This window comes from Aquarana catesbeiana, linkage group LG12 (genome assembly GCF_042186555.1).
Source record: "Aquarana catesbeiana isolate 2022-GZ linkage group LG12, ASM4218655v1, whole genome shotgun sequence".
NCBI classification, from domain to species: domain Eukaryota; kingdom Metazoa; phylum Chordata; class Amphibia; order Anura; family Ranidae; genus Aquarana; species Aquarana catesbeiana.
In genome coordinates this window covers 225,738,798-225,758,687 of record NC_133335.1, presented here as the reverse complement: position 1 = coordinate 225,758,687, position 19,890 = coordinate 225,738,798, and the positions used below count along the sequence as shown (strand labels likewise).

Genomic DNA, 19,890 nt, shown 5'->3' with positions numbered 1-19,890 from the left:
ACCACCGCCTCTAGAGCCGTAGCTGAATTAGATTTGTCTGGATCCAGCCACCATGTCACCGTTACCAACTGTGCGGCAAGGTAATACTTATGGCAGTCTGGGAATGCCATACCCCCCTGTGTTGTCGGTCTCATCAAGGTACTCAGTTTATACCTTGGCGATGAGGGGCCCCACAGGAAGGAGGAGAAGATCTGATTGAGCTTTTTAAAGAAAGATTTGGGAATCCATTGCGGGGAGTGCCTAAAAAGGTAAGTGAGCTTTGGGATAACTTTCATTTTGAGAAGGTTAACTCGGCCCCACAGTGACAACGGCAGCCTCCCCCATGCCTTAAGTTTAATCTTTATGTCTTGCACCAGTGGGTCTAGGTTAAGATGGATGAACTCAGTGTCTCTGGGGGAAACAATAACACCCAGGTATTTGAAGGTGTCCACCCACTGTAGGGGGACATCCGGAGGGGAACCTATTCTTGCAGCTTGGTCTATTGGAAACAGTAAGGATTTGGACCAATTCACCTTTAGCCCAGTGACCCTAGCAAAGGTGTTCAGTATTGTCAGTGCTCCCTGCAGCGATGGACCCGCGTCACAGAGAAAAAGCAGCATGTCGTCGGCATACAGGGCCACCCTCTCCTCCAGCAGACCGACGCGCAGGCCCCTGATGTGTGGGGTAGTGCGCAGCGCCTCCGCCACTGGCTCAATGGCAAGGGCAAAGAGTGCCGGAGAGAGAGGGCAGCCCTGCCTCGTTCCCCTGGAAAGACTGAAGGGATCCGACAATCTATCTGCCAATCGCACCGAGGAGGTAGGACGTTTGTATATCACCTGAAGCCATTTGATAAAAAGCAAAGGGAACCCCATCCTACGCAAAGTCTCCCATAAGAAGGGCCATTCGACAGTGTCGAAAGCCTTTTCAACATCTAATGAGGCAATCGTTCGAGATCCCCCATTGATGTGTTGGGCATGGATATTTGTAAAGAGTCTACGGAGGTTGACGTCTGTGGCTCTGCGGGGCATGAACCCTGTCTGGTCTGGGTCCACCACTGAGGGCAGCATGGGATACAACCTAATAGCAAGGAGTTTTGTCAGGATTTTGAAGTCACTATTTAATAGCGCAATGGGTCTGTATGACGCACAGGAGGTAGGATCTTTCTGCGGCTTATATATTAGGATCAGGTGAGCGTGATACATAGAATCAGGTAGGTTCCCCTCCGCAAGGCATTTCGTATAGAGTGATGCTAATTGCGGTGCCAGCATCTCCCCGTGCGTTTTGTAAAAATCTATTGGTAGCCCATCCGGGCCCGGTGCCTTTCCGGAGGGGAAGGATTGGATAGCGTTTAGTACCTCTAAAGCAGTAAAGGGTTGCACCAATGTCTCACGTTCCGCGTCCGACAGCCATCCGAGAGCCAGAGGATCTAGCAGATCTCTCAGCTCCTCGGGCCGAAAATCGGCCGGCAGACCGGAGGCATAAAGGGTTTTATAAAAATTATTAAATTCTTTTAGAATGTCTGAGGGAGTTGTTACCGTCTCACCTCCTGGAGCGACTATTGTAGAAATGAGTGTAAGTGGTTGGTCATGCTGGGCCATCATGGCAAAAAGTCGGCCATTTCTGTCACCCTGTTCAAAGAATCGTTGCTTATTTTTATATACTCCCAACCTTGTGATTTCTGCCAAGTGTAGGTTTAGTTCCCTCTGGGCCGCTGCCAGAAGGTCAAAATTGTCTGTGGTGGGGTCTGAATTGTATGTGTTTGTATGGTCTAGTACCAACTGTTGTAGGGACTGAGTCTCTAATGTCTGTTTCTTTCTGACAGTTGCGATGGAGGAAATATATTGCCCTCTAGTGTACGCCTTGAAGGCATCCCAGGCGACATCTGGAGGAGAGGATCCCGTGTTCCTCTCCCAGTACTCGCTCTTACAGACTAACTTTACTAGAATACATTAAGCTTGTGTATTATAGGGGTATTTTTATTTAAAAAGTATAATTTCGGCCGGAACACCACTTTAAGTGCAGCAGAAATTTTTTTGTAACCTTGGCCAGATTTGTGCCTTGCCACAATTCTGTCTCTGAGCTCTTCAGGCAGTTCCTTTGACCTCATGATTCTCATTTGCTCTGACATGCACTGTGAGCTGTAAGGTCTTATATAGACAGGTGTGTGGCTTTCCTAATCAAGTCCAATCAGTAGAATCAAACACAGCTGGACTCAAATGAAGGTGTAGAACCATCTCAAGGATGATCAGAATAAATGGACAACACCTGAGTTATATATATGAGTGTCACAGCAAAGGGTCTGAATACTTAGGACCATGTGATATTTCAGTTTTTCTTTTTTAATAAATCTGCAAAAATGTCAACAATTCTGTGTTTTTCTGTCAATATGGGGTGCTGTGTGTACATTAATGAGGAAAAAAATGAACTTAAATGATTTTAGCAAATGGCTGCAATATAACAAAGAGTGAAAACTTTAAGGGGTCTGAATACTTTCCGTCCCCACTGTAAGTAGCATGTTTTATTGCGAGTTATTGGAATGTATAGACCTAAAGGGTTACAATCCATTTATTTATTTTTTATCAGGAGTGACATTTAGATAACAATGTTTTTTCCACAAATCTGAATATTTTTTGTTACTGTCATTACATTAAATGTTACAGAATGCCACCTATTTTTCATTGGCAGAAGTCCAAAGATCACCATTTTTGTGTATTTTCCATCTAGATATGAAGGAAGGGGCACACATAGGATATATAGGATTTGCTCACCTGTGCCAGGTTGCTGATGACTTGGGGCAGCATATTCAGAGGGAATCTCAATATATTGAACAGTGAGAGGGACACAAACGCTTTCTCTGCATCCAGAATATTCTTCTCATCAACGCTGACGTACACCGCAAACGTGGTCAGCGCCACCTACAAAGCAGCAGAAAAGATGAGACATGACTTCTTTAAACAATATTACTGCAAACAGAGATTCCCCCCACCTGTAAACATATAACTCCACCCCCGCGGAGCCTTGAAGAAATTTAGCACACCCAGAACCTTTGTGTGCTCCGTTCATTATAACAAGAAGTTTTAAAAAATCATATGGAGACCACATCTTTTGAGCTCAAGCTCTGTACCAACATCCACATACCATTCTAAATGCAACATACAATGGATGAGACAAACTGGGACCTTTCAAGGTACTATAAGCATTCATTCTAACTGGGCCGGTGCAAGGATTTATGTCTACTTAAAGTGTTACTAAACCCACAACAGTAAAAATCTGTCTGTATATGCAGCATAGCGTGCTTGTTATACTTACTTTGGAACTTAAGGGGTTAATCCTCTGCATTGTGTAAAAAGGCTGTTTGATCCTGTATGCACAGATCCTCCCCTCCCTGCACTGTCAATCTGGGGGAAAGCCAGCTAACACAGGCAGGGTAGCCAACCTGCACATGCTCAGTTGTGTCTTTTATGCTGGAGAGAACATTTACTTGTTCTCAGAGCTAGCCAGGTCACATAATATTGACATCACACATGTGGGCGTGTATACAGGCTGTAGTGGAAATCTCCTCCTTCCTGAAATCTCAGTACTGGAGAGACTGTGTAGTTTATCATGTAACTGTAGCATACAGATCATCCAAAAAGGTATATAGTAACAGTATTTTAATGTAAAAAAAGATTTTTAAGCTTTGTGTGTGTGGAGGGGGGGGGGGGGCATTAACCATTTTCATATTACAAGGTTTAGTAACACTTTAAGCAAAGGTGCATTTAATTCACGGACACCAAAGAAGGGGCACAATTCCTCCCAATGATGGGGCACAATTCCTACCAATGATACCAACTATGGGGGTACTATTCCTCCCAATGACACCAATGATGGGGCACAATTCCTCCCAATGACACCAATGATGGGGCACGATTCCTCCCAATGATACCAACAATGGGGCACAATTCCTCCCAATGATACCAATGATGGGGCACTATTCCTCCCAATGACACCAACAATGGGACCCATTGACACCAAAGATGGGGCACAATTCCTACCAATGACACCAATGATGGGGCACAATTCCTACCAATGATGGGGCACTATTCCTCCCAATGACACCAACAATGGGGCCCATTGACACCAATGATGGGGCACAATCCCTCCCAATGACACGAACAATGGGGCATTGTTTACTCCAACTGATGCCACATCTGAAGGACAGTAAACTGGCCCTTTGTTTAGAAAGTTTGGAGACCCCTGGTATAGACTATGAAGTTGGAGAGTTGTATATTTATAATGACTCACTATGCTAATGGATATATTTATGTAATTAGAGATATAGCTCCTACTATCTCCTGGGGATGTGGACTTTGATCCAGGAAATGCGTAGAGTTGATAAATAGCCTCCTCTGTAAGTTTTGGGTATAAAAAATTAGAAATAAACATACGTACATGTGTGTAATTGATTTCAAATAGTCATTTAATAATGAATGGGGATATGGCTAGGAGGTGTATTACCATTTTATAAGAAGTATATGCATAAACCATGTACTGTACATGTAGTTAATGTTTTGGTATTCATAAATTTTAATACTGCAAAAAAATTGATTTATACAGTTAACATTCACCCAGAAAGAGCAAACATTCACCCAGAGAACATTCACCCACAGGGTGCCGACATTAACCCAGACAGAACATTCACCCAGTGAGGAATACATTTGCCCAGAGAACATTCACTCAGAGGGAAAAATTTGCTCAGAGAACATTCACCCACAGAGGAATGACATTCACCCAGTGTACATTCAGAAAGCTATGTACAGCACCCTGATGGCCCCTGTCACCAGCCATGATCTGCCAGCATTGCATAGACAAGCATAGAGACCAGGGACGCTTCTCACCAAGAAGGGGGCGCTGGTCCAGGCAAAGGTGGACAGAGCGTTGAGATAGGCCGACTTCCGCAGGACGTTCAGCTCTTTGCTGCGGATCTCCAGGACCTTCTGGGCAAACGACGGCTCCCAGGCGTAGAGTTTGAGGACTTTAATGCCGTTGAGGATCTCGTTCATCAGTTTAATTCTGGAGTCCTTGTACTGCATCTGCTCCACCTGTTCACATGGCAAGGAACACCACAAATCATTAACCAACAGGAGTCAGGCAAAGGAGTGACCCAGAGCAGCCAATAAGAAAGCATCTTTCTCTGTCCTGGCTTTGCTAAACTGAAAGGTGGAGTGCGATTGGCTTGTTATGGATTATCACTCATTACACATCCAAAAACATCAGTGAACTGACAGTTCTATCCAGAAACATTTGCAGCTGCAGCTTCCTGTTATATGTCACTTTACCACTTCCCCTTTTCTCTTAAAAAAAAAAAAAAGGACACTGCAAAAATGTTATTTTTCTGTTTTTAATATAAAGCTCAACTCCAGCAAAAAACGTATTTTATTTCTGCAGAGACCAGGGAAGGTTGGTATGTGTGGGTCCATCGGGGAGATTTCTCCTCACTTCCTATTCTGTCTGACACCTCTCACCCGGACAGGAAATAGACACAGACAACAACAAGAGACTTGAGAGAGGGTGGAACCCTTCTTGGCTCCATCAAGAAATAAATAGAATAAGTACAAACCCTCCTAAAACTTATTTAAGCCATACACACTTTTTTCCTGCATTGCCCTGTCCTTCTCAGCCATGCCTTTCTATTCTCCAGCAGAGACAATTATTTCCACTTCCCTGGCATGTGAAACAAATCTGATTCTGGAAATGACAGATCTACACTCAGAGGACAGGATGGGGTCCTATTTCAGTCACTGAAAATAAATAGCTGCACCCCATAGACCACGTGTCAAACACAAGGCCCAAGGGGTCAAAATCTGGCCCTCTGGATCTTTTCATGTCGCCCTCGCACCCAGGGAAAGAGTGGAAGTGAGATGTGAACAGCCTGTAAAAGCTGATTCCTGCACACTGTGCATAGCACACCCCTAAACCCTGCACTCTGTAAGTAGCGCACTGCTCAGCACTGCACTCAATACACAGTGCACCCCTGAACTATGCACTCTGTACATAGCACACCCCTGAACTATGCACTCTGTACACAGCGCACCCTTGAACTCAGCACGTAGCGCACCCTTGAACTATGGACTCTGAACGTAGCACACTCCTCAGCACTGCACTCTGTACACAATGCACCCCTGAATTCTGCCTTCTGTACGTAGTGCACTTCTGAACTCTGCGCGTAGCACACCCCTGAACTCTCCACTCTATACACAGCGCACTCCTCAGAACTGCACTCTATACACAGCTCACCCCTGAACTCTGTGCGTAGCACACCCCTGAACTCTCCATTCTGTATGTAGCGCACCCCTGAACTCTCCACTCTATACATAGCGCACTCCTCAGAACTGCACTCTGTACACAGCGCACTTCTGAACTCTGCATGTAGCGCACTTCTAAACTCTGTGCGTAGCGCACCCCTGAACTTTCCACTCTGTACGCAGTGCACTCCTCAGAACTGCACTCTGTACACAGCGCACTTCTGAACCCTGCGCATAGCGCACCCCTGAACTCTCCACTCTGTATGTAGCGTACCCCTGAACTCTCCAATCTGTATGTAGCGCTCCCCTGAACTTTGCATACTGTACACTGTAGGTAGCGCACATCTGAACTCTGCACTCCGCACATAGCACACCCCTGAACTCTGCACATAACGCACTCCTGGTACTTTTTTGCCCCTTTAACATCCTCACACAGCAATTTGGCTACACCCATCTTTCGATGCGGTTCGTGGGGGTGTGACTGAGTTTTTGCACCTATTCCTTGAGAAAAAAAAAGCCCTGCATAAATTTATACAGTCTTACAGATACAACCGGCCCTTTGAGGTCAACAATAATGTTGATGCGACCCACAATGAAATTTGTGTCCGACACACCTGCCATAGACTGATGAACACAGCCGACATAAAATTCCCGAAAAAATTTCAGGAGCGTGTGCACAGGTCAACAGAAGGTGGAGAACCCCTTTAAATCATTTTTTTGCTGGGTTATACTTGTAGCTTGCTGGCATTGGGATAGGTCCATGTACTCCAAAGCTCACCTGGAAGGCACGGGTCTTCATGGCGATAAAAGCATTAATGGGGATGAGCAGGACCATGACAGCCACTCCTGCTAGGACAGAAGGCCCCAATGTCTGCAAGAAAGAAAATAAGGCATTAAAATATTCCTTTATAGTACAGAGCAGTGCACATTCCTTGAAAACAAATTGCTTGCAGCATCTGTGTAGATGAAATTCATATCTCATAATATTAATCTTATTACTATAAATATAATTGCTAATTGTCCACAAGGGGGAGCAGTGTAGCCTTCGAGCATGTGGTGGCTGATGCAGGACAGTGGTGGCCAACTTAGTTCACCAAAGGACCACACATAAAATTCAGAGAATGTAATGCTACAAAAAGCTGTTGGAGACTGCAGGAAAGCCACAGCAGACGGTCACAGACTATGGGCTTACCACAAGAGATGGTCACAGACTACGGGCTTGCCCCAGAAGATGGTCAAAGACTACGGGCTTGCCACTGGAGATGGTCAAAGACTACGGGCTTGCTACAGAAGATGGTCAAAGACTACGGGCTTGCCACAGGAGATGGTGAAAGACTACATGTTTGCCAAAGGAGATGTCAAAGGCTACGTACTTGCCACAGCAGATGGTCACAGACTACGAGCTTGCCACTGGAGATGGACAAAGACTACGGGCTTGCCACTGGAGATGGTCAAAGACTACGGGCTTGCCACAGAAGATGGTCAAAGACTACGGGCTTGCCACTGGAGATGGTCAAAGACTACGGGCTTGCCACAGAAGATGGTCAAAGACTACGGGCTTGCCACAGGAGATGGTGAAAGACTACATGTTTGCCAAAGGAGATGTCAAAGGCTACGTACTTGCCACAGCAGATGGTCACAGACTACGAGCTTGCCACTGGAGATGGACAAAGACTACGGGCTTGCCACTGGAGATGGTCAAAGACTACGGGCTTGCCCCAGAAGATGGTCAAAGACTACGGGCTTGCCACTGGAGATGGTCAAAGACTACGGGCTTGCCACAGAAGATGGTCAAAGACTACGGGCTTGCCACAGGAGATGGTGAAAGACTACATGTTTGCCAAAGGAGATGTCAAAGGCTACGTACTTGCCACAGCAGATGGTCACAGACTACGAGCTTGCCACTGGAGATGGACAAAGACTACGGGCTTGCCACTGGAGATGGTCAAAGACTACGGGCTTGCCACAGAAGATGGTCAAAGACTATGGGCTTGCCACAGGAGATGGTCAAAGACTATGGGCTTGCCACAGGAGATGGTCAAAGACTATGGGCTTGCCACAGGAGATGGTCAAAGACTACGGGCTTGCCACAGGAGATGGTCAAAGAGTATGGGTTTGCCACAGGAGATGGTCAAAGACTATCGACTTGCCATAGGAGATGGTCAAAGAGTATGGGCTTGCCACAGGAGATGGTCAAAGACTACGGGCTTGCCACAGGAGATGGTCAAAGAGTATGGGTTTGCCACAGGAGATGGTCAAAGAGTATCGACTTGCCATAGGAGATGGTCAAAGAGTATGGGCTTGCCACAGGAGATGGTCAAAGACTACGGGCTTGCCACTGGAGATGGTCAAAGACTACGGGCTTGCCACTGGAGATGGTCAAAGACTACGGGCTTGCCACTGGAGATGGTCAAAGACTACGGGCTTGCCACTGGAGATGGTCAAAGACTACGGGCTTGCCACTGGAGATGGTCAAAGACTACGGGCTTGCCACAGAAGATGGTCAAAGACTACGGGCTTGCCACAGGAGATGGTCAAAGACTACGGGCTTGCCACAGGAGATGATCAAAGACTATGGGCTTGCCACAGGAGATGGTCAAAGACTATGGACTTGCCACTGGAGATGGTCAAAGACTATGGACTTGCCACAGGAGATGGTCAAAGACTACGGGCTTGCCACAAGAGATGGTCAAAGACTACGGGCTTGCCACAGGAGATGGTCAAAGACTACAGGGTTGCCACAGGAGATGGTCAAAGACTACAGGCTTGCCACAGGAGATGGTCAAAGACTATGGGCTTGCCACGAGAGATGGCCAAAGACTACAGGCTTGCCACAGGAGATGGTCAAAGACTACGTGCTTGCCACAGAAGATGGCCAAAGACTACGGGCTTGCAACAGGAGACTGTTAGAGACTGCGAATATGCTGCACGAATTGTTGGAGACTGGAGACATATGAGACTGCTTAAGATCACTGCTATTACAGGGCAATAAGGAAACACCAACTACTGTCTGCAAGGGGCCATAAAGGTCCCACAGAAAATCCCAAAGGTCTTCAGGTTGGGCACCAGGGAGGTAAGATGTTGCAGGTATCATATGGGACAACCCAACATAAAGGAAAAACAAAAAGCTGAGTTCAGGTGTGGAGGAGCCATTTAACGGAATACACTTTACTGCCCCATCACCAGGGGGCACATGGCTGGTGTAAGATGCGCTTGACATACTTTAAAGTAAATGTCAAGCCAAAACCTTTTTTTTTTTTCTAGCTTTGGATACAGTGAAGAAGGATAACCATTAGGACCTATTTATACTTTGTGTAGCAGAAACTTGCGATGAGGTCAAGACTGCAGGTCAAGTTCCTCCACCCCAAATTCGCTCATCCGTGTCTTAATGGACCTTGCTTTGTACACTGGTGCGCAGCCATGTTGGAATACGAAGGGGCCATCCCCAAACTGTTCTCACAAAGTTGGGAGCATGAAATTGTCTAAAATGTTTTGGTATACTGATGCCTTAAGACTTCCCTTCACTGAAACTAAGGGGTCAAGCCCAACCCCCGAAAATCAACCCCACACCATAATCCCCCCTCCACCAAATGATTTGGACCAGTGTACAAAGCAAGGTCCATAAAGACATGGATGAGCCAATTTGGGGTGGAGGAACTTGACTGGCCTGTACAGAGTCCTGACCTCAACCCAATGAATTAGAGTGGAGACTGCGAGCCAGGCCTTCTCGTCCAACATCAGTGCCTGACCTCACAAATGCGCTTCTGGAAGAATGGTCAATCATTCCCATAGACACACTCCTAAACCTTGTGGACGGCCTTCCCAGAAGAGTTGAAGCTGTTATAGCTGCAAAAGGGTGGGCCAACTCAATACTGAACTCTACGGACTAAGACTGGGATTCCATTAAAGTTCATGTGCGTGTAAAGGCAGGCGTCCCAATACTTTTGGTAATATAGGGTATATTTGACGTGTATTCTTGAATCTTGGGGTGCTTTGTGTAATTCTTCCAGATCTGTGCAGTCATCCAGTGTGAGACTTCCCGTAATAAAGACCGCTCACTGCTGTTCTCTCTCCTTGTGCAGGGTGACCGGTCTTTTCCCCACCCTCTCCTGTATTTTTCTGCAGACATCCTGTAGTGAGCGGAGCCTGCTGGGCCCCTCCCACAGCTCTGCTCTCTGTGTAGGCTATCTGCAGCACAGTCATGATGTCACTGCGACTTTTACAAGGTAATATTTCCCTTTGCCAAGGCATTTGGTGCAGACAAAATAGTAACCCCCCCCCCCCCAATCATTGTACCCCAATCATTACCTGCCAAAGGAAATAAAGAGCCAGAATGATCTGCAGAGGAGCTGACCACAGCATGTTCAGGAAGGTGGTCAGGTCCTGGAATCGCTGAGCGTCCACCGACATCAGATTCACCACTTCGCCGACCGTAGACGAACGCTTTGCGGCGTTCGTGATGACCAGACTCTGTGGACAGAAATACAGAGAGGTTCAGCAGACGTTCTATACTGTTATTAGCGCCATTTTTGTTTATTCTGGAATTGAAGATTTTGGCCACAAAATACAAAACCATAAGAAAGGAATGATAAATGACACATTTAATGGCTGAGCGTCAGCAGGGAACATGTCTGACCTTAGAGGTTCTACAATAAAAGCAATGAGCAGTGAGAGTGACGCTAAAAGCAGGCCACAGATTCATCGATTTTCCTTCCTTCCTTCCACCACTGGGGGGCGCGGGGAGCTTTCCTGGCCGGCAGAATACAATCAGTACTGCTGGTGGCTATAGCCGCTGGCAGTAATCGCATGTAGAAAAATCCAACAGGCTGGTTGTGCCCAAGTCGATGGATGAATCCACTAAAGGATCAGCCTGCCCGTAGATGGATCGAAATTAGTCTGGTCTCTGCCGAACCGGCCAAATTTCAATCTATGTATGGCCGGCTTAATGATTATCTGCTGAAACCAATACGACCAGTTGAAAGAAAAAAAGTGAGACAGGTCCTCTTTATCTGGGTGGCACAAAGTCACTGACATCTAAGGGTCATCATACATGTTACAATCTGACCATACATTCTCAGTACAATCTTTAGATTTACTTGATCCATGCATGAGGACCTACCTGAACCATCCAATCTGTATCCAGTCAAGGAGATCTATAGGTGACCACACACTATGCAATTTATACAATTCCTCTAGATCTATCATCAACTATGTAGTACCCCCTTAATTTCATAATAATTACAAGGACTGTTTAGGTTTACATTGCATAGTCTTGGCAAATCTAAATGAGGTTGTACAGAGATTGTATAGTGTATGGCCAGCTTAGAGAGGATTGTACAATCCGACTGCAGTGTGTACCTTAGAGCCTTGAGCTTCTTGATTACAAACAGTACATTATAATGGGGCCAATGACTCAATATAGAGCCTTCCCTGTGTATCTTCAGGCCCCGTCTTGTCTTCTGTCAGTGTCTCTCCTGTTATACAGCTCCTCCATAAAGAGTGAGGCTCCATTTACTAAGCCTGAAGTAATATCTCAGTATGTCCTGCACATGGATTCAAACAGGAGCCTGCTCTGTATATACATCCAGAGTTCCTATTCCTGGACGGCGGTGTAGGCACTGCCTCTGTCAGCCTGCTTGGAAATTTCAGCTGATGTGTAGTGATGATAACATTGAAATAGAATAGCATACAGCACAGCGAAAAGGGAGTGTCAGCAATTTTCAGTGGCTATCTTTAGCAGTGATGGCGAACCTTGGCACCCCCGGATCTTTTGGAACTACATTTCCCATGATGCTCTTGCACTCTGCAGTGTAGTTGAGCATCATGGGAAATGTAGTTCCAAAACATCTGGAGTGCCAAGGTTCACCATCACTGATCTATAGGAACCAAGTTGTAGTTTTGAACAGTGCTTGTTAACATGAAGGTGCTCACTGCTCACCTTTCGGTATATGATCCCGGTGATGGAGCTTCTCAGCCGCATTCCGGTGACGAAGCAATACTGGAAGTGCTGGTGAAGGATGAGCGTTTGGGTAACGGAGGAAAGAAACATCAGTGCAGCGATGCTGAATCCCCACCAGGCCGGTGCGCTGGGGTCTTTGACGAAATGTATCAGAATGCTAAAGATAAAGAGATACGCACAGAGATCACAATGGGGGGGATTTACTAAAACTGGAGAACTCAGAATCAAGTGCAGCTGTTCATTGTAGCCAATCAGCTTCTAACTTCAGCTTATTCAGTTAAGCTGTGATAATAAAACCTGGAAGCTGATTGGTTTCTATGTAGAAGTGAGCCTTAGAAAATAAACCCCAATATATCTTACATCTATAAAGGAAATAACATAATACAAGTATTACAATATAAAGGGTAATAATGGGAGAATGATTCCCGCTAGTGCTAAACTTCACCTTGTAGAGATCTAACTAGGCCAGACAGGCCACCCTGGGAAACATACATGTGTGGAAAAATACTATATTTTATATATATATATATATATATATATATATATATATATATATGTAAAAGTAAATAAATATTATGTTTTTATTTAAATATAATATTTTATTTAAATAAATGTATTTATTGTATTATTATTTATTTAAATAAATGTATTTATTGTATTATTTAAATACATTTATTGTATTATTATTTATTTAAATACATTTATTTGTTGTATTATTTATTTAAATACATTTATTTGTTGTATTATTTATTTAAATACATTTATTTGTTGTATTATTTATTTAAATAATTTTATTTAAATAAATATTATATACGATTTTATTTCAATATAAATATAAATATATATATATATATATATATATATATATATATATATTTTTTTTTTTTTTTTTTTTAAATACATGTTTATATATATATATATATTAAATAAAATCATATGTATTTATTTTTACACACATACACATTTATTGTATTATTTAAATACATTTATTTATTGTATTATTATTTAAATACATTTATTTATTGTATTATTTATTTAAAATACATTTATTTGTTGTATTATTTATTTAAATACATTTATTTATTGTATTATTTATTTAAATAATTTTATTTAAATAAATCATTTATACAATTTAATTTTAATATATATATGTATGTCTGTGTGAAAATATATATATTTTTTTAAAATACAAAATACATACATTACAAAAAAAAATATATATATATATATATATATATATATATATATATATATATATATTAAATAAAATCATATGTATTTATTTTTACACACATATATATATATATATATATATATATATATATATATTTACATATATACACATGAATACATTATGTAGTTATTTTTTATTATTGTAGTTACTCGGCGGTGTGCTAAAGTACTCACCAGGCCCAGAAAGCATACCGAGATGGTCTGTGGAATGGAGATTTTTAGTAGAGTAGTTATAAAGTGGACAACCTCACCCCAGAAAGACTGGATTTAAGGGCAGGACCACATCATGTGTTGAAAGTCCACTACACCGCCACCACACTTCCAACAATGAGGATATGTTCCTGAGTAGATTCTATTTAGTCTTTGTGGCGTTAGGTAGGCCTAGTGAACTAGTTTGAATTGTATTAGGCAGTCTTTGACTGCTACCAACTGTAAAAATGGATATTCCCACATATCTTCCCAGTCCTCTGCATTCAGTGCTGGGAAATCCATATGCCATTTAGCATATAGTGCCTCCAGCCCGAAATGGACCGAAGGTAAAAGTGGCCTGTAGAGGCTCATCTAACTGATTATCACACAATTGGTATTCTAAATTGGATTGATAAAGTGTGATAGGTTGGGAGCCGAATGAGCGGAGAAGGCATAACAGAGTTGTAAATACCTAAAGAAATATTGATTCGGTAGCCCATATTTTTGTTTAAGTGCATCAAAAGGTATAAGAACACCATCTTCACATACAGTATGCGCTATAATTTTAATTCCCCAAGTTGCTCATAATGCTGGGTCTCATTGCCCTGACACCCCCCCCCCCCAAGAAGGAAAATCACTGAGGTCATTACTGCATAATACAACAGAGCTCTCTGAGGGGCTCAATGAGCTGCCCTAAAATTTCTCAGTCTACTGTGCAGAGGATTGTAGGAAGCCATTATAAAGACAGATTTAAGTACTTCTGATATCTATGTTTAAAATCTGATCTGCTTTGCTCCATGATGCAGTCTGTTCAGTAATTATGCCAATCCACAAATTCTGCCCTGGCTGTTGGAACGGAGCACCTCAATTCCAGAGGAACCTTACCTTAATAACTGGGGATTGACGAATGACAGGAGATCCTGGAAAAGCTTGAACACGGACCCGATTAAAAAGAACGGCCCAAACGCCCTGATCAGAACTTTCAGGAAGGACGGATCCCTCTTCTTCTTGTTGTTGACGATCAGAACGTCAGACTCTGTTGGTTTTTCGCTCACGTGGTTCATTTCCGCTTCTTGGGCTTTGGTGAATTGAACTTCACTACTCCTGGAAGGTCAAAGAAGGTGTCGACGGGTCAACCATGACAGTCACTGTGAGAACTATATGGACACAGAAGGTTCTACAAAGCATTGACTGATGGATCTAAATGCTGAAGGTGGGGTGAGGATATCCCAGGTACAGCTTGCACCATAACAGTCCCAGCAGGTAAACTAGTGAATGCCATGGAATTAGACTGGCTTTATGGCACTGGATCAGCCTTTCTTAACCTTTCCAACACAGAGGAACCCTTGAAATAACTTTTTGGCTTCAGGGAACCCCTGCTAAAAAATACTATATTTACAACTCATGTACATTAGTGTAATGGTCAGTGGGGAAAATGAACCTTACACTTGTGGTCATTGGGAAGAATTACCCCCTTACAGATAGCTAAAATAAAAAAATTGTGTCAGTGGGAATGTATCTGAGAAAAAAAAAATGTTAATTGCTCAAGGAACCCCTGGCAACCTCTGGAGGAACCCTAGTTGAGAATCCCTGCATTGGACAATAAATGACCAACTCTCTACATTTATCTCCTGTGTGTAGATATAATTATGTCATCATAGTACATGGGTCTTCACTGAGTAGTGAGTCCACCCACACTGGTATTTGCAGGTCTGTAGACTCAGACACCAGGGTCATAGTTTACATAGGGTGGGTCTGAGGTGGAACCACTAACCCTGGCAGCATATTTTGGGTTGTGCAACAAAACTGGACTATCTGGTGGAAGAGCAGAGAATGAAGGATCATTCATGACTACGGTGGGCCATTGTCCCTTTTTATGCATAGAAAATACCTAACATAAAATGTGGGGTGGGACTTTTAAAGCAGCGTCAAAAATCCCATCCACATTCTATTTGGGGTATTCTCTGACCATCTAGATTCTAGAGGAAACCACCAAAACCAAAGAAAGAACATACAAGTTCCATGGAGATGGTGTCCTTGCCGGCATTTGCCGCCTACAAACCTAGCACCGCAAGACCCAGGGCCGGCGCTAATGCTAGGCGAACTAGGCAGCCACCCAGGGCGCAGCCACAGCATGTCCTAACAAGACAGCAGCATGTACAGATCCCCTGCAGCTGCTGAATGGCAGCTTCTCCTCCTCTCTCACCCACAGGTATTCAGCGGCTGCATGAGGGAAATGGAAGGGATTGGTTTCTCTATATGCCTCCCCCTCCTATCCAGGTCCTGCTGCCCCGCTGTGATCTCCCGCCCCGTTGTTTCCTTTCTCTTTCTTCTCTCTCCCATTGTACTACACAGCACCCGATGAGTACGGTGTGGGGCCTAAATTCTTCAATAATTGGCCTAAGGGTTTGTTAAACTTATGGATTGTTTGGTCTCAGGTACAATCCACACTGATTGTACTCTTCAGCAGGCCGAGAGGCTCCATAAATTACCTTAACTTGGTCTTTTCTATGTCCCACTCTTTGATCAGTTTAGATACAACTACTATGGATTTGTCATCTTCATTCAATGACCAAAGGTCTTTGTCTTCCAGAGGCCTCTTATAGCCCAGTATCGCCATCCTGGGAACACAAAGAAGAACGTTCTCAGTTTCAGCATGAAGAGCCACAACACAAACTGCGTAATAGGATGAACATTCATTTATAGAAAACAAAATAATTTAATTCTGTAGCCCGAGGTAGACCTCACACACTTATGTTTTCTCCAGGACTTATTACCTGGCCCATTACTGGGCGGAGGAGGTAAGTAGCTCATTGTGTAAGACAGAAGCTTGTGTCACCCAATCTTGGTCTAGGGACCAAAGTTATACGAGAGCTGTCCTCCCAACTACCTTGGGAAGGGTAACACATGGGAGGAAAAAAATTGTCGGAAAAAAGACCCTTGCCCCTACCTATAGGAAGACCTATCCCACGCAACTTCTGATGTTTTTAATAGAAACATACATTTTTAGCATTGTATTTGAGTTTTAGATCAATAGCAAACAGGAAACCTGGACAGGTGCCTCTTGAGCAGCCTTTCTCAACATTTTCAACACAGAGGGACCCTTGAAATAACTTTCTGGTCTTAGGGAACCCCTGCTAAAAGTTACTATATCAACAATTCATGATACATTAGTGTGATGGTCAGTAGGAATAATGCTCCTCACACTTGTGGTCATTACTCCCTTATAGATAGCTAAAAAGATCAATGGTGTCAGTGGAAACTTATCTGAGGTGCAGAAATTGCTCAAGGAACCCCTAGCAATCTAAAGGAACCCTAGGAATCCATGGGGCCCTGGTTGAGAAACCCTGCTCTAGAGAATGTTCAGTCTGATAGGACAATGCCACCAATGGGTGAGGACTGTACCTGTCTGTGGGTGCTCTGTCTTGGGTGGATCACTGGCAAAAAGATGTCTCAGCCCCAACAATTCCAGAGAAGAACTGCATTGCCCTTCAATGTGTAGACATTACGATGTAATGCAACCAGCACCCTCTCTAAAACTCGTTTTTAGGGCTGTTTTAAAGAGGAAGTAAACCCTTTGGAAAAAAATAAATAAATAAACACCCTGCAAGGCAAAGGCATAATGAGAGCTAGTTTGCATAGCATACTAGGTCATTATAAATGACTTACCTGAGATCGAAGCCCCCAAGGCGGTCCTCGTTCACCTCTTCTGTCGCTGCCATATCTCCCGGAGTGACTTCCAGGTAACGCTGTTCCGGCGCTGTGACTGGCTGGAGCCGCGATGACGTCACTAACGGCGCGATCGTCGTTAGAAACGGCACACTCAGTGCGCCTGCGCGCCGTTGTCTACGGTGCATGCGCCGTAAACATCGGTGCCTGTCTTTTGCACATATCTCCTAAACCGTGTAGCTTTAGGAGATATTTCTTGCACCTACAGGTAAGCTTTAACCTAGGCTTACCTGTAGGTAAAAGTGGTCTGTAAGGGTTTGCAACCACTTTAAGGCTTATGTAAGTCCAAATGAAGCATCGGCCAACCACCATTGTATAACAGTATTTCATTTTTACCTAATTTTCTGTTTGTGCTCATTTTTACTTCCTGCATTTTTTTTATCAAATATACACTATATTACCTTTATGCGCACATGAACACTCTAATTCATCCCAAAAGTGTTCTATCGGGTTGAGGTCAGGACTCTGTGCAGGCCAGTCAAGTTCCTCCACCCCAAACTCGCTCATCCATGTCTTGCTTTTGCACTGGTCCAAATCATTTGGTGGAGGGGGGATTATGGTGTGGGGTTGGGTTTCAGGGGTTTGGCTTGGCCCCTTAGTTCCAGTGAAGGGAACTCTTAAGGCGTCAGCATACCAAGACATTTTGGACAATTTCATGCTCCCTTTCATGCTTTGTGGGAACAGTTTGGGGATGGCCCCTTCCTGTTCCAACATGACTGCACACCAGGTCAATAAAGACATGGATGAGCGAGCTTGGGGTGGAGAAACTTGACTGGCCTGACCTCAACCTGACAGAACACCTTTGGAATGAATTAGAGCGGAGACTGTGAGCCAGGCCTTCTCATCCAACATCAGTTCCTAATCTCACAAATGCTCTTCTGGAAGAACTGTCAAACATTCCCATAGACACCCTCCTAAACCTTGTGGACGGCTTTCCCAGAAGAGTTGAAGCTGTTATATTGAACCCTACGGACTAAGACTGGGATGCCATTAAAGTCCATGTGAGTGTAAAGGCAGGCGTCCCAATACTTTTGCTAATACAGTGTATCTCATACACTGGAAGAAGAGCAAAGAAACACATTATACAGAGTTCTTCTTTAGATATTTTGTTACATTCATGTTTCACTTACTTTGTGAACCACCAAAATGTCAATCTTGAGAGGAAGCCGGCATCAGACTCTGGACAAGGATTCTGCGGAAGGATGGTGGAGAAGAACTGTTCAGTTTAGTTGTTGATGTAATATTTAAATGTTTCCATTAAAGACAGAGTACTCACACAGTCGGAGGAGACGGGGGAGAAGAAGGGGCGAGCCTCCTTAAAACAAGACAGGATGAGCGCCAACACCAGAAGGGTGAAATAAATAAAGAAGGTGGTGAAGCGGAATCGGTCCGACACGGCCTGAAGACGAAACAAAACGGGGGGAGAAAATGTTATTTAAAGCGGAACTCCGGGTGAATGGAAAAAAAAAATATCGTTCCAGCGGGTCTCCCTGGGGGGTTAAATGCTGATATTTGTCAAGGGTACCAGAAAAAAAAAAAGCAGTCACTGCCGGACTGAGTACTGAAAGACAGTCCTGATTGGATAAAACCCCATCCAATGCCTTGAGATCCAATTACCTGATTTACGGAGGACATGACCTTCGACCGGAAGGGAACAATGGCGCAAAGTGTGGCCAAAAACCAGAAAATGATGAGAATGCCGGAAGATTGGACGCCTTTCAGCCTCTCATAATGGATAAGAATCGTCGCTGCAATCTGAGGGAAAATAAATGAGGACCAAGAGTTAAAGCGTTTGTTACCCCAACACTTCATATTCCTGATATGTGCCTGCTGTACCATGTACTTGTATGAGAAAGTATCCTGTTCTCTTTGTATTAATTCCTTTGTGTGAAATCCCTGGTGTTCCTGCCAGTCCCTCCTGCTTTCCTATTACAAACTGGTCAGTTCTCTAGCTATGCTGGGAACTCCGTGTACTCTCCTCCAATGATAAGACTTGTCCTGACACGTTCCCACCCCCCAAGCACAGCCATTCACTGGTAAGCTCACTTCAGCTTGGTGTGCTGCTGTTTCTCCTCCCCCCAGCTCTTAAGCAGCTGAGAACAGAGGGAATGTGATCACTTATAAAAATGGGAAAAAATGTATTTATAATGTTTTTTTTAAAAATCTAAACGTTTTGCCTTTCATTTCTATTTTAACCGCTACTCAACCACCCGCCCCAGTTAAACTGCGGCAGGTCGGCTCCCCTGCGGGAGCCGTCGTAGCTTTACGTCGGCTCGCGGGGTCGGGATAGCAGGCGCGTGCGCACATCCGGAGGCGCACGCCCGCTGCTCGTGACCGACGGTCGCAATGACCTTCAGCCACAAGCAATCGTGAGCAGGAGAGACAGAACAGGTAGGAGTGTGTGTAAACACACACTTCCCTGTTCTGACAGGAGTGACAGATCGTGTGTTCCTATTAGCTAGGAACCACGATCCGTCACTTCCTCCAGTCAGTCCCCTCCCCCTTCAGTTAGAAACA

At 44.1% G+C, this 19,890-nt stretch overlaps 1 protein-coding gene across 1 annotated transcript in view; it reads right to left on the bottom strand.

The window, feature by feature from the left end:
- Window positions 1–19,890, bottom strand: part of ABCC3 (ATP binding cassette subfamily C member 3) — a 124,107-nt gene that overhangs the window by 41,751 nt on the left and 62,466 nt on the right. Inside the window, exons 4-13 of the mRNA XM_073606799.1 lie at window positions 18,991–19,128; window positions 18,650–18,772; window positions 18,504–18,565; window positions 16,137–16,265; window positions 14,530–14,748; window positions 12,202–12,379; window positions 10,572–10,733; window positions 7,042–7,134; window positions 4,857–5,060; window positions 2,748–2,894 (exon numbers count right to left, since the gene is read on the bottom strand). Of these exons, the coding sequence (XP_073462900.1) occupies window positions 2,748–2,894; window positions 4,857–5,060; window positions 7,042–7,134; window positions 10,572–10,733; window positions 12,202–12,379; window positions 14,530–14,748; window positions 16,137–16,265; window positions 18,504–18,565; window positions 18,650–18,772; window positions 18,991–19,128 (1,455 nt within the window). The remainder of the gene's footprint in view (window positions 1–2,747; window positions 2,895–4,856; window positions 5,061–7,041; window positions 7,135–10,571; window positions 10,734–12,201; window positions 12,380–14,529; window positions 14,749–16,136; window positions 16,266–18,503; window positions 18,566–18,649; window positions 18,773–18,990; window positions 19,129–19,890) is intronic.